Source organism: Aphidius gifuensis, linkage group LG1 (genome assembly GCF_014905175.1).
Source record: "Aphidius gifuensis isolate YNYX2018 linkage group LG1, ASM1490517v1, whole genome shotgun sequence".
In the NCBI taxonomy this organism is placed as follows: Eukaryota; Metazoa; Arthropoda; class Insecta; order Hymenoptera; family Braconidae; genus Aphidius; species Aphidius gifuensis.
Window position 1 is genome coordinate 968970 of NC_057788.1, and position 21584 is coordinate 990553.

The following is a 21584-nucleotide window of genomic DNA, read 5'->3' on the forward strand; positions in this document are numbered from 1 at the left end:
TTCAATGCCAAATGATGATTTATTAAAGAGAAAAATATTTAAGTATTTACTTGATTAAATTGAATAAATTTTTTTTAATATTTACTTGTAGTTGAAACAAAAATTGATTGTTTTTTACCCTTTAATTACTTCTGGATAGTGGACACAAAAAAAAAAAATACTTTGTGTATTTATACTTAAATATAAATTGTAAATAAATAAATTAAAAATTTCATTTAAAATTTTTTTTATTTGAAATTTATTTAGGCACTTGTGTGAAAAATATCACTTCAATAATTATTTTTACATTTTTTTTTTTTTAAATTATAATTTAAAGTGATAAGTTTTTTTCTTTTTTGAATTCTTTTTTTACAGTACAAATATAAATTTTTTTCAGTAGAAAATAACACATGTCTACTTATATCTTATTTTATTTATTTAAAAAATTTAGCACCATAATTCCAAGCATGGGCAGTATTTGACTAAACATATATATATATTTATTCTATCACCTTTTTTTTTTTTTTTTTTTGTATTTAAAAAATTATTTCATTGACAATAAACGTCACAATTTTTGCTCGAAAAGACATAAAAAAAAACTTGATTGACATTTGATATTATAAAGAAAATCAACAAAAAAATAATATAATTTTTTTTTTGATTGAACAAGTTATTATTGTAATGTTTGAATAGATAAGTACTTTTCAGAATAATTATCAAGTGTTTTTAATGCATAAATACGCAGGACATTTGAGGACATGTTATTATTAAAAATTCGCTAGAAAAATTATAATAATAATATATATAAAATAATACTGCGTGTGCATTCTCTTTGTGCTGACAATTTAACTTGTATCCAACTCAAGAACCGATTCTGATATTAAGGTAAAATATATACTATAACATTGTAATAATAAAAACTAAAATAATCGTATAACTTTTTTTTTAAATATAAATATAATAATTGTATTTGATTTAAGATTTGGATTAAGTCAAGGCACTTTCTTTACTGACCTTGATATCACGTAAATTCTTTTATTTAATATAATTACGATGAAAAATAAATTTAGCCCATCCAAGATTCATGATTATAGAGATGTTGTTGATGGTCGTGGATGATGCTGATTATGATTTTCTTGAGCTACAATTCTAAGTGCATCAGCCATAGCTTTACCAGTTTCATTGATCATACTGGTGAGTGCACCATCAGGGTTTTGAAGAAGCGCATGTGGATGATCAAACTCAACAACTGTTCCAGCATCCATCACGAGAATTTTATCACTATCCATAACTGTATTGAGTCGATGGGCAATTGTAAGTACAGTGCAATCTGCAAATTTTCTACGAATTGTTTTTTGTATAAGTTCATCGGTTCTTGGATCAACATTGGCAGTTGCCTCATCCAATATTAATACTCTATTATTCCTGATGATTGCTCGGGCAAGACAGACAAGTTGTCGTTGTCCAACACTCAAGTTACTGCCTCCCTCATTGACGTGTGCCTGGAGACCCATTTCTTTCAATTCAACATCCTCCAGGGCTGACCAGAGCAAATGATCCTTGTACAAATCAAATGGATCTAAATTTCTTCTCAATGTACCAGCAAATAAAAATGGTTCTTGTGGAATAATTGATATTTTCGATCGTAAATCATGTAGACCAATTGCACCAGTTTCAATTCCATCAATTTCAATTTCACCATCAATATATGCCAGTCTAAATAATGCTGATATTAATGATGATTTACCAGCACCAGTTCTTCCGACAATTCCAACTTTTTCTTTTCCAGCAATTGTAAAATTGAGATTTTTTAATACTGGAGCTTCCTCGGGATCATATGACATGTAAACATTTTTAAATTTAATATTACCACTCTCTGGCCATTCTTCTTTTGGTTTTTTATCAGGTAAACTTTCAAGTGGTGGTTCACTTTCAAGATTTGTATATTCACACACTCTCTCTACTGATGTCATTTGATTTTCAAGCTCAGCACTTTGTCTCATTCCCCATTGAAACATTCCAGTTAGACCAATACTTTGTGTTATTGCAAGACCAACATTACCACCTTGTGTTCCTTCACCATCATTCGCAGGCAACACCAAAAAACTCATTGTAACTAATGCAATATACAATAGACAAAAAATATCCAACCAAAAACCAAATGCTCTTGATGATGCAATAAAAATGTACCATGCTGATGAATGAAGATCTTGATGGTGATCAAACTCTCTAGTTAAAACTTCATCAGCACCAAATGATCTGATAGTTGCTAATCCTTGCATTGTTGCATTCAAGTGACTAAATACTGGTGATCTTGTTATTCCCTCGAGTCTCTTGACACTTCTTGATGTTGACAAATATACAACTCGTAATTGATAAAATATAATTCCAATGATAAAAGTAGGAATCATCAATAAATAATTGGCCATACCAACAACAATGATAATACCAATCAAAGCAAGACCAATTTGAATACAATCAATCAATGCCATTGGCAGTAACTCATCAATAGCACCCATGTCTTTTGAAAATCTATTTAAAACTCTACCCGAAGAATTTGTATTAAAAAATTTCATCGTAGCACGACTAATACTTCTAAACATTTTGTCATGAAGTCGTTGTGATGCTCTCATACAAATACCAAAAAATGCAAAAGATCTGACAAGTGTTACTGTTATGGTACCAACTGTCAGAGCTGAAAATATATAAATACACCACTGTCTCGAGATAAATCTATCTGAATTATCTGATCCTGTCATTGTTGAATTTGGATAATCTTCTTCTAAATTAACCCAATATGCAATAAAATAATCACCACCACTTGCAAACATTTGGGCACCAGCACACAGCATAAATACAAAAAATATTAAACAAAAATTACCACCAGCACCGAAATATGATGAATACACATGAGCTCCAATGCTACCTTTTGTTCGCATTTCAGCAACTTCATCAGGTTCAATTTGATTATCATTTAACGTTCCATTTGTCAACACAGAATTTAGAGAACTAAAACTAGTATGTCTTGAATTACTATGACTAGCAGCTAGTGATGCTGTATCATTATCTTTTGGTGGAGGTACAGACAAACTTCCAAAATCAATACCCCTTGATGTTAACTCATCATAACTACCCTCAGCTTCTATTTTACCTTCCTTCATAACAATAATTTTATCAACATTTCGTAAGAATTGTATCTGATGAGTCACAAGTATCCTTGTTTTTCCCTTGAGATATTTTTCAATGCATTCTTCAAACATGTGTTTGCCAACATGAGCATCAACAGCACTCAGTGGATCATCAAACAAATAAATTGGAGCATCAGCATAAACAGCACGTGCAAGATTTATTCTGGCTCGTTGTCCACCAGACAAACTTACTCCTCGTTCACCAACAATTGTTTTATCACCATAGGGAAACAATTGAAAGTCTCGTTTTAGCTGGCACACTTTGACAACTCGTTCATATCTTTTTTGATCAAAGGCTCGACCAAAGAGAATATTATTTCTCACTGAACCAGCAAACAACCATGGCTCTTGACATGCATATGCAATATTACCCTGGACATCAACACTTCCCTGATAGACAGCCAGCTCTTTTAATATAACATTTAATAAACTTGATTTACCAGAACCAACTTGACCAACAACAGCTATCAGTTGTCCTGGCTTTACTGTCATACTCAAATCACTCAATGTATCTTCACTATTTTCAGCTATCCATCTTGCATGTGCTTTATCAATTGTCACTGAACCCTCATTATCATTTGAATGATTAATTTTTTTCTCTTCTTTTTCATTCAAATTATTTACTGTTAATGTTTCTTGATGATAAGTTGTTGAAAAATGTGGATGTCTTGATTTTTGTGAGCCAATTTCTTCATACATCATGAAATCTTGTAGACGTTTTATTGACACAGCAGCTTCAGCCATTTGTGTTATTCCTTGAGGAAAAAATACAGTCATTGTTTGACGTAAAATATTATAATAAGCTGTTAGCATAAATACTTTTTCAGCTGTTATTCCATCATTATTTGTTTTATCTTCATCTTCTGGATTTTTTTTCATAAGTACAATTGCTAATATTGTTATAAATATTGATAATCTTGTTGTAAACATAATAAATGACATAACAACACCACGAATATAAGAAGTTGATCGAATAACATTAATTTCTTTTCTTCTTGCTTTTTCAATTAAATGACTAAATGGATGTTCCCATGTATACATTTTAATTGCTTGAATACCACTTATTATTTCATTGGTAAGTCTAACACGTTCATCAGTTCTAATTGCTGTTTTTAAACGAAGAGTTGATGATTTTTTACCAAGCCATGCTTGTAATGGTATGAATAATAAAAGTGAACCAACACCAATAACAGCAGCCCATCCAACTTCAAGATACATAAAGTAAGTAACAATAATTGTCTCAAGTGGACCAATCCAAAGATAATGTAAAAATATTATTGCAGCATCAAATCTACTGACATCATTTGAAAGAAGATTAACAGCTTGACCAATTGTTGTCTCACCAAGTGCTGTTCTTGATAACTTTAATGATTTTCTATAAATCAATGAGCAACATGCTACTCTCATTTTCATTCCCATATGAAGAATAGCCATCATGTAAGGATGAACAACAAATATATTAACAGCTGAACACATTATCACTGCTCCTGCATACAAATATGCATCTGTTTCTGTCATTTTTTTGCCACTGCCTGACTTTGAATAGTAAGACAAAAGCTTACCCAATGCAAGTGGCTGCAACACCCTGTAATAATTAACAAAAAAATCATTTAATAATTCAATCATCAATATTTAAAAAAAAAATGAATAACATTCTCAAGAAATATATTAAATGAGAAAACTTTTTTACACTTTTTGTTGATAAAATTAAATATAAATTCAAGGCTTATTGATGTTATCATTTCAATGTTATTTTGATAAAAAATAATTAATTATAATGGAAGAAATAATTCTTTTTAATTTACTGATTATTTTATTGTTGGAATTTTAATAATAATAATTAATAAGATAAATTTTCAATTAAAAAAACAACAATAATATTAAATTTTAAGTGAAAAAAAAATATATTAGTCATTATCAATTGATAATAATTAATTAAATATCTTTTTAAATGACTAATTGATTTTTTGTTGAAAGAAAAATAATAATTAAATGAATTTTTTGATATGAAGATAAGTTTATCACACAGGAAATATTGATTTAGGACTTAACGATGTTTGTGATTCTTCACTGCGACCCATTGAAGTGTCACCAATTAATTGTGGGGCATAAATTGGTACGTAGGAAAAATGCACTTTGCGATAATAACTTATCAGGAGGCCAAGAAAAATGGGCTGTAGTAATCTGCATTGAAAATACATCAATGTTTTAAGGATTTGCAATTTAAAAAAAAAAATAAAAAAAATAAAACAGTACCATTTGTTTGATGAGTTTACTATTTGATGATTAATTATTAAATTTTACCTCAATAAAATTTCCATTATTGCTAATGCAACACCATAAAGTGCAACTCTAGCACCAAAAACTTTGATAAGTACTCTATTTAAACTTGGTGTTGCTTTTGAATGTTTTTTCTTTTGATTAATTTTATTGAAACGTCTCACTTCTTCCTCCCATGCTGATGATATTTTTTCACCCAACACACTGCTCTTGTGTTCCTTCAGTGGTCTTGTGAGATCATCAATTTCTAAATCTCTTTTATAACCAACCCAAAATGTATTCAACACCCATCTGAAATATTTTTTAAATTTTATTATTAAAACATTTTATTATCCTCAATTATTATCTATTGATAAATTGTTCATAAAAATTATTTAAATAATTTATTACGTGAATGTTAGGGCACTCAGTATATTAGCACCTTCTCTTGGATTTTTTTTCTTTTCTATATTTGATTTAGCATCCATTTTTGTTGCTCATAAAATCCACTTGCAATCAAGAATCACAATTTGCATCTGTAAATAGAAAATGAAATATAGATAAATTATAGTAACAATATTATTTTAGATATCAAGAGTCAATTTAATATTACAAAAATTGCTTAATTAAAATATAACATTTATAGTTAAGACCGTTTTATTATGATTTATTAAGCTTGGATTTAACTGTTTGATATCCAGCAAAATTCTACTGATAATTTCCGGGTGTTGGGTAGGTTGTTAACATGAAAATAAATATTTAAAAAAAAAATAAACTAGATACGTTATCTGCTGAAGTAGTGATAAGCCAATAAAGTGAGTAAATATCACACTGTTGAGAAATATATTAAAACTAAATGACATTGAAGTCATCAACATTTTTGTTTTCTTTTCTAGAAAAAAAAACAAAACAAATTAAAAATATTTAACGTCATTGAAGCTCAATAACACATGTTCACATATAACAAAATGTGATTCAACGTGTCTTTTTCAGTCAATTGACTACTCCATATGAAAAGTTAATTCAACAAATAAGGAAATTAATCTGGTACAATGCTGACTAAGCAATATGATGAAATAAAAACTTGAAAATATCAAAAAATAAAATTACTAGAAACCATAAAACATGTTTTATAATTTTTTAATTGACATAATAAAATTATTATTAATTTAAAAAATATATAATTTAAATATTTAAACAATTATTTAACATATTTATTTTTTATTTATTTAATTATTAACAAATGCCAGTTTAAAAAAATACAAATCCATGATGATAATTTAAAAAAAACATTTAGATAATGACACTCTTGAACAATGAGTACAAAAAAAAAAAAAAAATTATATAATCTTTTTGGTCAAATAAATAAATAAATAAATGTTATTATATAAATAAAATAATTATTATTATATTCATCACTTATTATTTTGTTGTCAACTCATTTTATTAGGGTCATCAAAATTTCCCAAAAAATAATTGACTCAGACAGTAAACAAAATCATTAGACAATAAAAAAATAAAATAAAATAAAAACCTTGATATTTAGGCCAAATTGTTAAATTCAAATATATTGTTGTTGAAAAAAATAAAAAATTACTATATTGCAAAATAGATTTACAATAGAAAAATAATAAAAAAAAATTTTTTTGATTAGTAATTGTCATGATGATAATTTTGCAAAATAGAAAATATTTTTAGTTAAATAATTTGTATGTATTACCTCTGTTGTTGATGTGTTATCTTGTTTAAACAAACATAAATAATTATTATTAAATAATAGCTGTTTGTTTTATAAATAAATTAAATAAATAAAATTAAAAAAAAATATAAAAAAATAAAACAACACAAGTTAGACAACGAGTTATCGGAGTCAACTGATAGAGACAATTTCTGACCAACTTTTTTGTCATTGGTTAACCCTGATTGATGATGGTGGTCAATCGACACGTGATTAAAAAAATTTACAAGCAATTATTTACAAGTACTCTCTCTCCTACACACACACGCAATTCTGATAATTTTATTGTACAAAAAATAATAATAAAAAAATGCTGAGTCAATTTACACACAACTGTTTAATAAAATCAATAAAACGACATTTCAATTCCACTTTATACTTAATTCAATCAGAAAAAAACAAATAATTAGCAAGTCACCAATTTCAACATAAATGTTTATAACAATTTTTAATTCTATTAAAAACAAAAAAAAAAACAAAACAAAATTCATCCATGTTGTTTTTTTTTTTTTGCAACAAGAAAATAGCGGGATATTTAAATTTTTAAATATTTATTTTCATTATAAAATTGAATTAATTATATTTTGTACAATATTATTTATATATCAACAATAACAATAATTATTTATCAAACAATTGTTGATTTTGTTCCATATGTCATGATGATCCAGTCAATTAAAAAATGTCTACTTGCAAGTGGCTGTAAAAGTGCGAATAATTCTTCTGAAAATTATGAAAAAAAATAACAAATATTAATTAATTAACAATAAATAATAATTAATAATAACAGTGATAATTTAAGGCTTACGTTGATATCCATAAATACAATTAACAGACAATGCTGTACTGACTGCTTGTGCAAGTCTTTCCAAAGCAAGATTACATTCTTTTTCATTGTTTCTTGATTGATCAAGAAGACCAGTTAAATCACGTGTTGTTTGAGCAAGATGTTGAGCTGATATTGCATGTTTATTACCATTTGATGTTTTTAATCTCAACACAGCATCCATCAATAATTGTTGGATTTTTGAATAAAATTTTAAACTATTATTATCATTGTTATCCTTGTCAGTGTTTTCAACTTTTGGTCTTACTGGATTTAATATACACCATCTGTAAATAAATATTGGATAGTAGATATATTTAATTTGTCAATTGATTTATAAAATTTATAGCTAATTAAAAACCTAAATAGTCCAGCAATTGGTGTTATTGGTGTCATTGGAATTCCACCAGATGGTAAAGCTGGATTGTCAATCAATGATGTTGTTAATAAATCTGGATTATCATCAATCCAATCACCAGCAAGTTTTAATAGCTTATTTGGTGGATCAACATCTTTATATACTTCACCAATAGCTGTTAATAAATTTGCTGTAAAATGTGGTACAATACTTGGTAGCATATTTAATTTATCAATAGCATTTAGTGTATAAATAAAAAATTCATCAAGTATATGTTTTGCAAGTGCAACACTTTGTGGTGATGTTGATCCAAGTTGTTGCATCCACATACCAGTTGAATCAAGTACCTCGGTATTTTGTGTTGCTATTGATAATGATGATAAATTACCAAGTATTTCATAACGTGGATATTCTGCTGGAAATAATAATAAAAATACAGCATTTTTAACTGCTGGACTATGTTCTGGACAACGAAAAAATTCACTCAATACTTCAATTAATTGTAATTCTTGTAGTGCACGTGAACTTTTTAATTGTTTCAATTTGTCAATTTCGCCAAATACAAATTCAGTCATCAACTCTGTTTGTATTTGTATTTGTTGTCTTGCTGTTGATGCTGACATTCTTGGTAAATTTGCTGTTTAGATTAAATTTAAAAAAAAAAATATTGCTTTTATTATTATCATTGGTTGTTGTTGATATTTTAATAATAATTTAATAACCTTACCAATAGCAACAAGTGCTTCTTTAGCACAATTTGGAAATTCTAATTTTTTAAGATAATATTTTATGTCTGCATCAGTCATTGAATGATTTGTTGGTTGAATTACTGGTGGATAACTCATTGTTATTAATTTTTATTATAATTAAATAATGTAAACACAATATTATTAATAATATTTTGTTGATGTTGTTGTTGTTGACGTTTAGTGATGATGATTGTTGTTATTATATTTTTTTTAGAAATACTTTTTTTTGTGCTTGAAGATGTCAGGACATGTATCTTCTTTAAAATGGCTGTCTTTGTTGGGTAATATTTATTGGTAATACAAAATGTAAATGCGTTTTTATTTTTGTTTCAAAACAGTTTTATTTCAATTTTTGTTTTAAAACTGTTTAAAACAGAAATTGAAACGCATTTACAATTTGTATTATCAACTGCAAAGATCCTTTAATTGATAAAGTCGCGACACTTCATTGAAAATATTATAATGGGAAAACTAACTACATCAATTTATCAAAAGCAATTCTTAATTTAAACAAATTACCTTCTAAAACTAGGATTGTCAACTTCACGTTTGACTTTGCTTAATGTAACTTTATTGATTCTGGTGGAAATAATTTCTGAATTTTCTTGGTTTTTTTTTGCCTTTTTACTCAAATGACCCAAGGCAGAAAAATTTCTCTTCCTTTTTTTTCGTCTTTTCTCTCTAATTTTCATAGGTTTTACTATTTTTTTGACTAAAGAAATTCTCAAAAGACGGAGAAAAGTTGGAAAAAAATCGGAGAAAAGTCATGAAAAAAAGTCGAAGAAAAGGTGGAGAAATTTTTTACGCAAATACATGTCGGAAAAAAGACGGAGGTGTTTCTCTGCCATGGCCCATTTTCGTAGAAAGTAGGAAAAATATTTCCACCGAGGGGCTCCGTACATGTATGATTGAACAGCTTGACCTACAACTGTTACGGTGTAGATACTTTTCTCCGTCTTTTCAAAATTTCTTTCATAATCATATTTCATATAATAATAATAATAATAAATATTTATTAAAAATGATTAAAAAAATTAATAATAAAAAATATTTTGTTAATAATATCAGATTCTATGAAGGTACTGAAGCTGATACAGACTGTACAAGATGTCTGTTTACAAGTAAATAAAGAATGCGTTAAATATACAGTTTTTTTAAAATTATATTTTCTTTAATACATATTATCAAATATTGATTAAATTTGTTTGTCACTATAATGAGTGATACTTGTTCTTTATTAAATTTCGTATGTAACTTGTACTTAAATCCACAACTTGATGATAGAAACTAAAGTCTAGCTTTTTTTTAAATATAGATATAACAATTATTGTATTTAATTTAGGACTTAAATTGAGTCAAGGCACATATCACGTAAATTTTTTCATTGCATAGTTATTTTTTTATTTTTTATTTTATGTAATTATGATAAAAAAAATTGAGCTAATCCAAGATTTGTATTTACAGAGATGTTGTTGATGGACGTGGATGATGTTGATTATAATTATCTTGAGCTAAAATTTTAAGTGCATCAGCTGTAGCTTTACCAGTTTCATTGATCATACTGGTGAGTGCACCATCAGGGTTTTGAAGAAGCACATGTGGATGATCAAACTCAACAACTGTTCCAGCATCCATCACGAGTATTTTATCGTTATCCATGACAGTGTTGAGTCGATGGGCAATTGTAAGTACAGTGCAATCTGCAAATTTTCTACGAATTGTTTTTTGTATAAGTTCATCTGTTCTTGGATCAACATTGGCAGTTGCTTCGTCCAATATTAATACTCTATTATTCCTGATGATTGCTCGGGCAAGACAGACAAGTTGTCGTTGTCCAACACTCAAGTTACTGCCTCCTTCATTGACGTGTGCCTGGAGACCCATTTCTTTCAATTCAACATCCTCCAGGGCTGACCAGAGCAAATGATCCTTGTACAAATCAAATGGATCTAAATTTCTTCTCAATGTGCCAGCAAATAAAAATGGTTCTTGTGGAATAATTGATATTTTTGAACGTAAATCATGTAGACCAATTTCACCAGTATCAATTCCATCAATTTCAATTTTACCATCAATATATGCCAGTCTAAATAATGCTGATATTAATGATGATTTACCAGCACCAGTTCTTCCGACAATTCCTACTTTTTCTTTTGCACCAATTGTAAAATTGAGATTTTTTAATACTGGTGCTTCCTCGGGATCATACGACATGTTGACATTTTTAAATTCAATTTTACCACTCTCTGGCCATTCTTCTTTTGGTTTTTTATCGGGCAAGCTATCCAGTGGTGGTTCACTTTCAAGATTTGTAAATTCACATACTCTTTCTACTGATGTCATGCAATTATCAAGCTCTGTACTTTGTCTTATTCCCCACTGCAACATTTTAGTTAATCCTATAATTTGTGTTATTACAAGACCAACATTACCAACATTACCTTGTGTTGGTTTACTATCATTTCCAGGCAATATTAATGAGCTCAATAAGACTAATGCAATATAAAAAAGGCAAAATATATCAGACCATAAAGCAAATGCTCTAGATGATGTAATGAAAATATACCATGCTGATGAATGAAGATCTTGATGTTGATCAAACTCGTTGATTAATACTTTATCAGCACCAAATGACCTAATGGTCGACAAGCCTTGCATTGTTGCATTTAAATGACTGAAAACTGGTGATCTTGTGATGCCCTCGAGTCGCTTGACACTTCTCGATGTTGATAAATAAATAACTCGTAATTGATAAAATATTATTCCAATAAAAACAGTTGGAATTACAAGCCAAGGATTTGCCACGCATATTACAACAGTAACTCCAATCATTTCAAAACCCCATCGAAGATTATTCATAAAAATAACTGGTAGTATCTCGTCTATTGTACCCATGTCTTTGGAAAAACGATTTAATATTCTTCCTGACGGATTAGTATTGAAAAATCTCATAGTGGCATTGATGATACTTTTAAACATTCTGTCATGAAGTCTTTGTGATGCTCTCATACAAATTATAAAAAACTCAAAAGTTCTGATGATTGTCAAAGTTATGGTACCAACTATCAGAGCTGAAAATATATAAATGCACCACTGTCTTGATATAAATCTATCTGAATTTTCTGTTTTTATCATTGTTGAGTTTGGATGAGTTTCTTCTAAATTAATCCAATATGCAATAAAATAATCACTACCACTTGTAAACATTTGGGCAATAGAACACACTATAAACAAAATAAATATGGAACAGAAGTTACCACCAGCTCGAAGATATGATAAATATATATAAGCATCCATAGTTCCTTTTGTTTGTATCTCTCTATTTTCCACAGGCTCAATTTCATTATCATTTGTCAAAATTGAGCTGTGTGGACTTGAATTAACATAACATGAGCTATTTTGACTTCTAGTTAAAGATATTATGTCACTATCAGGTAGTGAAGCAATAGATAAACCTCCGAAAACATCGTCTCTTAAAATCAAGTCATCATAACTACCCTCAGCTTCTATTTTACCTTCCTTCATAACAATAATTTTATCAACATTTTGCAAGAATTGTATCTGATGAGTCACAAGGATTCTCGTTTTCCCCTTAAGATATTTTTCAATGCATTCTTCAAACATGTGTTTGCCAACATGTGCATCAACAGCACTCAGTGGATCATCAAACAAATAAATTGGAGCATCAGCATAAACAGCACGTGCGAGATTTATTCTGGCTCGTTGTCCACCAGACAAACTTACTCCTCGATCACCAACAATTGTTTTATCACCATAGGAAAACAATTGAAAGTCTCGTTTTAGCTGGCACACTTTGACAACTCGTTCATATCTTTTTTGATCAAGTGCTCGACCAAAGAGAATATTATTTCTCACTGAACCAGCAAACAGCCATGGCTCTTGACATGCATATGCAATATTACCCTGGACATCAACACTTCCCTGATAGACAGCCAGCTCTTTTAATATAACATTTAATAAACTTGATTTACCAGAACCAACTGGTCCTACAATAGCCACCAATTGACCTGGATCGACTTGTATATTTATACCATTCAAAGTGTCTTCACTATTTTTAGTCATCCATTTTGCATGTGCTTTATCAATTGTCACTGAACCCAAATGATTAATTTTTTTCTTATCTTTTTCGTTTAAATTATTTATTGTTAATTTCTCTTGATAATGAGTTGTCGAATTATTTGCACTTCTTGCTTCAAGATAATCAATTTCCTCATACAACATAAAATCTTGTAATCTTTTTATTGACACAGCAGCTTCAGCTACTTTTCTCAATGCAAATGGAAAAAAATCTGTCATTGGATCACGTAACAGATTAATGTATACTGTAAGCACAAAAACTTTCTCAGCTGTTAAAATATTATTATTGTTTAAAACTAACATCAACAATATTGTTATGAACATTGATAATCTTGTCGTAAATGTAACAAAAGATATTAGAATACCTCGAACATAAGAAGTCGATCGAATAACATTAATTTCTTTTTTTCTTGTTTTTTCAATTAAATTACTAAATGGATGTTCCCAAGTATACATTTTAATTGCCTGAATACCACTTATTATTTCATTGGTTAATCTAATGCGTTCATCACTTCTCACAGCTATTTTTGAACGAAGATTTGATGATTTTTTACTGAGATAAATTTGAAGTGGTATAAACAAAATGAGTGCTCCAACACCAATAACAGCAGGCAATCCAACTTCAAGATACATAAAGTACATAGCCAGACCTGTTAGTACAGGCCCAATCCAAATATAATGAAGATATATTAACATAGTATCAAATCTGTTGATATCATTAGAAAGTAGATTTATAGCTTGACCAACTGATATGTCCCCAAGTACTGTTTTAGACAGCCTTAAAGCTTTTCTGTAAATGAGGGAACAACATGCTATTTTTATTTTCATTTCTATGTGCTTCAACGCCATCAAGTGAGGATGAGTCATGAAAACACTCACTGCTGAACACATAATTACCACTCCAGCATAAAAGTAAGCATCTTCTTTTGTCATATTGTTATCATTTGTTTTAGAGTAAAAAGATAAAAGTTTACCCACAGCAAATGGCTGGAAAACCCTGCAAAATTCAATTCACATTTAATCTACAATACTCTATGAATTGTTTATGGTTTTCTCACCCAACTAGTAATTCTTTTATCACAATAACAACACCATAAAGTGCAAATTCAACACCAAAAACTTTGATAAGTACTCTATTTAAACTTGGTGTTGCTTTTGAATGTTTTTTCTTTTGATTAATTTTATTGAAACGTCTCACTTCTTCCTCCCATGCTGATGATATTTTTTCACCCAACACACTGCTCTTGTGTTCCTTCAGTGGTCTTGTGAGATCATCAATTTCTAAATCTCTTTTATAACCAACCCAAAATGTATTCAACACCCATCTGAAATATTTTTTAAATTTTATTATTAAAACATTTTATTATCCTCAATTATTATCTATTGATAAATTGTTAATAAAAATTATTTAAATAATTTATTACGTGAATGTTAGGGCACTCAGTATATTAGCACCTTCTCTTGGATTTTTTTTCTTTTCTATATTTGATTTAGCATCCATTTTTGTTGCTCATAAAATCCACTTGCAATCAAGAATCACAATTTGCATCTGTAAATAGAAAAAAAAATTAAATTAAATTATTTTTCGATTAAAAAAAATTAATGTAAAATCAGTTTATATTTTTACACAGTTATCAGTTTGAATTGAACATGTTTGATGAGTTTGCATAAATAAAATTCAAGTCATAATTTATGAGTTAAATACTGTCATGTAAAAAAAAATCCACACAAATTATTTGTAAGTTGTTTAATGATTACAATCCTTTTGTTCTATTGGCTGCTTGATGTGATTATTTTTAATTATTAGGTACTATTTCAATTGTGCTATCGACAATGTTATTTAAATATTATGTGACGTCTTTTTTTTTGTTTTTTCACCTGTAATAATTGTTAGTTTGTATATAATACTGCAATTTAAAACATACATAATTGGTATTTTTTTATTTTAAATATTTTTTAAATAATTATCAAGTATTTAATCGTCTATTTTCCTGTTCTGTTTTGTTGTTGATAATAATTTAACCTTACCGATTACGATGAGTTTTTTTTTAGCACAAACTAAAAACATTAGTTCTCCAAGGTAATATTTGTTATCTGCATCAGTCATTGAATGATTTTTTTGAGTAATTATTTTTAGATTAATCATTTTTATTTTATTTTGCAATATTTACTTAAATAATTCTTTAAATATTGCTTAAATAATGTGAACCCAGTATTTGATCACATCAGTACAGTTGAGTACAGTGGTGGACTGGTGGTTACTGACAATTTTGTGGTATATTGTTATTATTTTTACTCGTCAATACATTTCTCTCATACAGATGCCAGGCTGAGTATTTTTTCAAGTGCAATATATAATTAAAATGTAATTTATTGAGATAAATAAAAAAAGAAACAATGCAACTGTTTGAGATTATTTTTGTAAATAGAATAAATTTTTAGATTTATTAAAAAATAATAGAGTACAATATAAGAGCTAAGTACAAGGCAATTGTTCTTGTTTTATGGTGTTGATTTTTTAAAACTTTCAGACTATTATTTTAATTAACTTGAATAATAAAAAAAATACTTATGTTCGTTGAGCTGATGGTTTTTTAATTGAATTTACAAAGACGTTGTAGATGGTCGTTGACGATGATGATGATGATGATGATCGAGAGCCACAGCTTTAAGGCTGTTAGCCATGGCTTTACCAGTTTCATTGATCATACTGCTAAGTGCACCATCAGGGTTTTGAAGAAGCACATGTGGATGATCAAACTCAACAACTGTTCCAGCATCCATCACGAGTATTTTATCACTATCCATGACAGTATTGAGTCGATGAGCAATTGTAAGTACAGTGCAATCTGCAAATTTTCTACGAATTGTTTTTTGTATAAGTTCATCTGTTCTTGGATCAACATTGGCAGTTGCTTCATCCAATATTAATACTCTATTATTCCTGATGATTGCTCGGGCAAGACAGACAAGTTGTCGTTGTCCAACACTCAAGTTACTGCCTCCCTCACTGACGTATTCGTGAAGTTCCATTTCTTTGAGCTCAACATCCTCCAGGGCTGACCAGAGTATGTTATCATCGTACGAATCAAATGGATCTAAATTTTTTCTTAAACGACCAGCAAATAAAAATGGTTCTTGTGGAATAATTGATATTTTTGAACGTAAATCATGTAGACCAATTTCACCAGTATCAATTCCATCAATTTCAATTTTACCATCAATATATGCCAGTCTAAATAATGCTGATATTAATGATGATTTACCAGCACCAGTTCTCCCGACAATTCCAACTTTTTCTTTTCCAGCAATTGTAAAATTGAGATTTTTTAATACTGGAGCTTCCTCGGGATCATACGACATGTTGACATTTTTAAATTCAATTTTACCACTCTTTGGCCATTCTTCTTTTGGTTTTTTATCAGGTAAACTTTCAAGTGGTGGTTCACTTTCAAGATTTGTAAATTCATTTATCCTTTCAACTGATGTCATTTGATTTTCAAGCTCAGCACTTTGTCTCATACCCCATTGAAACAAACCAGTCAATCCAATACTTTGCGTTATTGCAAGACCAACATTGCCACTTTTTGATCCTTCATCATTACTTTCAGGCAATACCAGGAAACTCAGTGTGACTAAGATGATATACAAGAGACAAAAAACATCAAGCCAAAAACCAAATGTTCGTGATGCAGCAATGAAAATATACCACGCTGATGAATGAAGATCTTGGTGTTGATCGAATTCGTTGATTAATACTTTATCAGCACCAAATGACCTGATGGTCGTCAAGCCTTGCATTGTTGCATTTAAATGACTAAAAACTGGTGATCTTGTAATTCCCTCGAGTCTCTTGACACTCCTTGATGTTGATAAATAAATAACTCGTAATTGATAAAATATTATTCCAATAAAAATGGTTGGAATTATTAGCCATTGATTTGCTATACTCACAAGGACTATAACTCCAATCATACCAAGACCAATTTGAAGACAATCAATAAATGTCATTGGCAATAATTCGTCTATTGCACCCATGTCTTTGGAAAAACGATTTAATATTCGCCCTGAAGAATTTGTATTAAAAAATCTCATAGGAGCACGACTAATACTTCTAAACATTTTATCATGAAGTCGTCGTGATGCTCTCATACAAACACCAAAAAATGCAAACGATCTAATGAATGTTACAGTTATTGTACCAATTGTCAAACAAGTAAAAATATAAATGCACCATTCTCGAGATAAAAATCTATTCGAGTTGTCTAATTCTGTCATTGTAGAATTAGGAAACTGTTCTTCTAAATCAACCCAGTAGGCAATAAAATAATCACCACCAGTTGCAAATGCTTCAGCACCAACGCAAAGGATAAATATAGCAAATATTAAACACCAGTGACCACCAGCAGTAAAATATGATAAAAAAATATGAGCTCCAACTCTTCCTTTGGTTCGCATTTCAGCAACTTCTTCAGGTTCAATATCGTTATCATTTTTAGTTCCATTTGTTAAAATTGAGTTATGAGAACTTATACTGGCATGACGTGAACTATTTTGACTCATAGCCAAAGATCTTGTATCACCATCAGGCAGTGGAGCATCTGTTAATGCTCCAAAGTCGATTCCTCTTGAAGTTAAATCATCATAACTACCCTCAGCTTCTATTTTTCCTTCTTTCATTACAATAATTTTATCAACATCCTTTAAAAATTGTATCTGATGAGTCACAAGTATCCTTGTTTTTCCCTTGAGATATTTTACAATGCATTCTTCAAACATGTGTTTGCCAACATGTGCATCAACAGCACTCAGTGGATCATCAAACAAATAAATTGGAGCATCAGCATAAACTGCACGTGCAAGATTTATTCTGGCTCGTTGTCCACCAGACAAACTTACTCCTCGATCACCAACAATTGTTTTATCACCATAGGGAAACAATTGATAGTCTCGTTTTAGCTGGCACACTTTGACAACTCGTTCATATCTTTTTTGATCAAGTGCTCGACCAAAGAGAATATTATTTCTCACTGAACCAGCAAACAACCATGGCTCTTGACATGCATACGCAATATTACCCTGGACATCAACACTTCCCTGATAGACAGCCAGCTCTTTTAATATAACATTTAATAAACTTGATTTACCAGAACCAACTTGACCAACAACAGCTATCAGTTGTCCTGGCTTTACTGTCATACTCAAATCACTCAATGTATCTTCACTATCTTCAGCTATCCATCTTGCATGTGCTCTATCAATTGTCACTGAACCCTCATTATCATTTGAATGATTAATTTTTTTCTCTTCTTTTTCATTTAAATTATTTATCGTTAATGTTTCTTGATGATAAGTTGTTGAAAAATGTGGATGTCTCGATTTTTGTGAGCCAATTTCTTCATACATCATGAAATCTTGTAAACGTTTTATTGACACAGAAGCTTCAGCTATCTGTGCAATTCCCAAAGGGAAAAATTCAGTCATTGTTTCACGTAAAAGATTAAAATATGCGGTCAACATAAAAATTTTTTCGGCTTTGATACTGTTGCCATTTCCATCATCATTATTTTTTAAAAGTAACATTACTAATATTGTTATAAACGTTGAAAATCTTGTAGTAAATGTAACAAAAGATATTAAAATACCTCGTACGTAAGAAGTCGTTCGAATGACATTTATTTCTTTTTTCCTTGCTTTTTCAATTAAACGACTAAATGGATGTTCCCAAGTATACATTTTAATAGCCTGAATACCACCGACAATTTCATTGGTAAGTCTAACACGTTCATCACTTCTGATTGCTGTTTTTAAACGAAGAGTTGATGATTTTTTACCAAGCCATGCTTGTAATGGTATAAACAACAACAGTGAACCAACACCAACAACAGCAGGCCATCCAACTTCAAGATACATAAAATACATAGCCATACCTGTCAACACTGGTCCAATCCAAATATAGTGAAGAAATATTATTACATTATCAAATCTACTGACATCATTTGAGAGTAAATTAATAGCTTGACCAATTGTTATATCACCAAGTGCTGTTTTTGACAAACGTAAAGTTTTTCTATAAATCAGTGAACAACATGCCACTCTCATTTTCATTCCAATGTGATTCAAGGCCATTACATAAGGATGCATCATAAAAACACTCAATGCTGAAGCTAGTATCACTGCTCCAGCATAAAGATAAGCTTCTTCTTTTGTCATATTAACATTATCTGTTTTGGAGTAATATTTTAAAAGTCTTCCTACTGCAAGTGGCTGGAAAACCCTGTAAAATATATATATACTCTTTATTCAAAAAAAAAACTATTAAATAATTAATTAATTACCTGAATCCCAATTCCATGATTGCAGCAACAATGCCATACAATAAAATTTTTGGACCAAAAACTTTGATTAGTACTCTACTCAAACTTGGTGCTGATTTCGAATTTTTTTTCTTTTGATTTATTTTATCAAAACGTCTCAATTCTTCCTCCCATGCTGATGATATTTTTTCACCCAACATACTGCTCTTGTGTTCCTTCAGTGGCCTTGTGAGATCATCAATTTCCAAGTCTCTTTTATAACCAAGCCAGAATGTTTTCAACATCCATCTAAAATATTTTCAATCCAATTAAATTATTTTCTTTCATTATAAATTAATTAAATAATTTCTTACGTGAATGTCAAAGCACTCAGTGGATTAACACCTTGTCTGGGATTTTTCCTTCTTTGAATATTTAATTTAGCATCCATTTTGGCAGTTTATAAAGCTCACTTACAATTAAAACCTCCTCATGTGTATCTTAAAAAAACAACAAAATACATAATTAATATTCAATTACATTTCTTTTAAAATGATAAATTAATTTTCTTAAAAATTAAACTCAACAATCTTCCAATATTTAAATGAAACTTTTTGTATACCAGAAATTTACTTGTAGTAATTCTAATATTGTATCAAGCAGACTGAAAAACAATAGAAACATTATCTCTAAATGATAAGCAAATAAACTGTGTAAATAATTTTTCGAATTTAATTTTTAATAATATATCAAGGCTTGTTATTATACATACAATTATCATCACTTGATTATACATAAAAAATATTCTTCATATCTTATAGTCCATAAATAAATATCCAATCAAATTAATTTAAATTATTTTTTTTAATTTAAATTATACTCTTTTTTTTTTCTGTTAATTTTTGTTAGTCTTTTTTTTAGTAATAAAATATATTTTATTAATTTCACCAGTTGATGCAGACATTACCCAGTAAATTTAATCATTAAAAATTGAAAAATCATTTTCTAATTTTTTATTTCTATTTCATTCTGTTTGTTGTTGATAATAATAATTTAGCCTTACCGATAGCAACAAGTGCTTTTTTTATCACACAAAGTAAAAACATTAGTTTATCAAGATAACAATACTTAATGTCTGCATCAGTGGCTGAATGATTTGTTTGATTAATTATTTCTAAATTAACCATTGTTATTATTCTCTATAGTATTTAGTGTTGTAAGTCTTAAATGACTTAAATAATATGAACCCAGTAATTGATCTTATCAGGACAGTTGTTGCTGAATGCTGACCAATGCTGACAGTGATTATTTTTTTGCTATATTGTTATTATTTTTAGCTGTTAATATTCATATAATGCAGATGCCAGGATATGTATATTTTTTTGATGCAATTGCTAAAAAATTATAGATATATTATATAACAAAATAATATTTATTTATATGTGAAAGTATTTTCCTGATATAGAAAAATTAATAAAATTTTCTTAAAGAAATTAATAAATTTTCTCAAAAAAATATTTAATTACAGCAATTTACTAAATTATTAGATAAAAAAAAACAATTGCGGATAGTAAAACTATATTAAATGTACTTTTTTTAACAATTTCAAGTAATTTTAAATTTATTTACTAATTTTTATTAATAGAATGCAACTTATTGTCTGTAAAGTATTTTTAAAAAATATAAAAAATCATTTTTATTTTTAGCTGTTTATAATTTTATTTTCGTTATTTATATATTATTTTTTATGTATTGTTAATAATTATTAAATCTTACCAATAACAAGGAGCTGTATTTTAACACTATTCAAGAAATTATATTTTTTAAAACACCAACCAGTATCTAGATCCAGGTTGGTGTAATTATTTTCTTTAGATAATTCAAGATAACTCATTGTTTTTTATGTTTATTTTTTTACTTTGAAACTTGTTTGAAACTGAACAAAATATTGTTGTGTCAAATCATGTCAAAACTATGTGTTTACTTTTGGTTTTTTTTTTATTTATTTATTTACATAATTTGACAGGAATTTTATTATTGTTGTTGGATGTCAGCACCAGTCATTGCCCATGTTCCATTTGTTTTTTTTCTTT

At 28.9% G+C, this 21584-nt stretch overlaps 4 protein-coding genes across 10 annotated transcripts; all 4 read right to left on the bottom strand.

Annotated features, from left to right (window-relative positions):
• Positions 1-209: 209 nt before the first annotated feature.
• On the bottom strand, positions 210-7596 carry LOC122860730 (probable multidrug resistance-associated protein lethal(2)03659). Of its 3 annotated transcripts, none has more exons than XM_044164666.1 (4): positions 7147-7596; positions 5838-5962; positions 5472-5738; positions 210-4752 (listed from the first exon to the last, which is right to left on the bottom strand). In XM_044164666.1, the coding sequence occupies exons 2-4, from the start codon at positions 5912-5914 to the stop codon at positions 1068-1070; spliced, it is 4029 nt and encodes a 1342-aa protein (XP_044020601.1). In that variant the 5' UTR covers positions 5915-5962; positions 7147-7596; the 3' UTR covers positions 210-1067. The 3 variants fall into 3 exon arrangements, with proteins under 3 accessions (XP_044020601.1, XP_044020602.1, XP_044020600.1); XM_044164667.1 differs by lacking the exon at positions 7147-7596 and adding an exon at positions 6080-6230; XM_044164665.1 differs by lacking the exon at positions 7147-7596 and adding an exon at positions 6040-6139.
• LOC122860737 (uncharacterized protein C7orf26 homolog) lies at positions 7488-9289 on the bottom strand. Its single transcript, XM_044164678.1, has 4 exons — positions 9076-9289; positions 8352-8985; positions 7973-8277; positions 7488-7887 (listed from the first exon to the last, which is right to left on the bottom strand). Exons 1-4 carry the CDS (start codon positions 9191-9193, stop codon positions 7793-7795), a joined length of 1152 nt encoding a protein of 383 aa, XP_044020613.1. The 5' UTR covers positions 9194-9289; the 3' UTR covers positions 7488-7792.
• Positions 9290-10329: 1040 nt separating this feature from the next.
• LOC122860738 (probable multidrug resistance-associated protein lethal(2)03659) lies at positions 10330-14736 on the bottom strand. The gene is made up of 3 exons (XM_044164679.1): positions 14620-14736; positions 14254-14520; positions 10330-14192 (listed from the first exon to the last, which is right to left on the bottom strand). Exons 1-3 carry the CDS (start codon positions 14694-14696, stop codon positions 10556-10558), a joined length of 3981 nt encoding a protein of 1326 aa, XP_044020614.1. The 5' UTR covers positions 14697-14736; the 3' UTR covers positions 10330-10555.
• A 315-nt stretch (positions 14737-15051) lies between these two features.
• On the bottom strand, positions 15052-21378 carry LOC122860731 (probable multidrug resistance-associated protein lethal(2)03659). Of its 5 annotated transcripts, none has more exons than XM_044164669.1 (4): positions 21268-21378; positions 19866-19991; positions 19534-19800; positions 15052-19472 (listed from the first exon to the last, which is right to left on the bottom strand). In XM_044164669.1, the coding sequence occupies exons 2-4, from the start codon at positions 19940-19942 to the stop codon at positions 15800-15802; spliced, it is 4017 nt and encodes a 1338-aa protein (XP_044020604.1). In that variant the 5' UTR covers positions 19943-19991; positions 21268-21378; the 3' UTR covers positions 15052-15799. The 5 variants fall into 5 exon arrangements, with proteins under 5 accessions (XP_044020604.1, XP_044020605.1, XP_044020607.1 ...); XM_044164670.1 differs by lacking the exon at positions 21268-21378 and adding an exon at positions 20739-20794; XM_044164672.1 differs by lacking the exon at positions 21268-21378 and adding an exon at positions 20676-20786.
• Between the last annotated feature and the right edge of the window lie 206 nt (positions 21379-21584).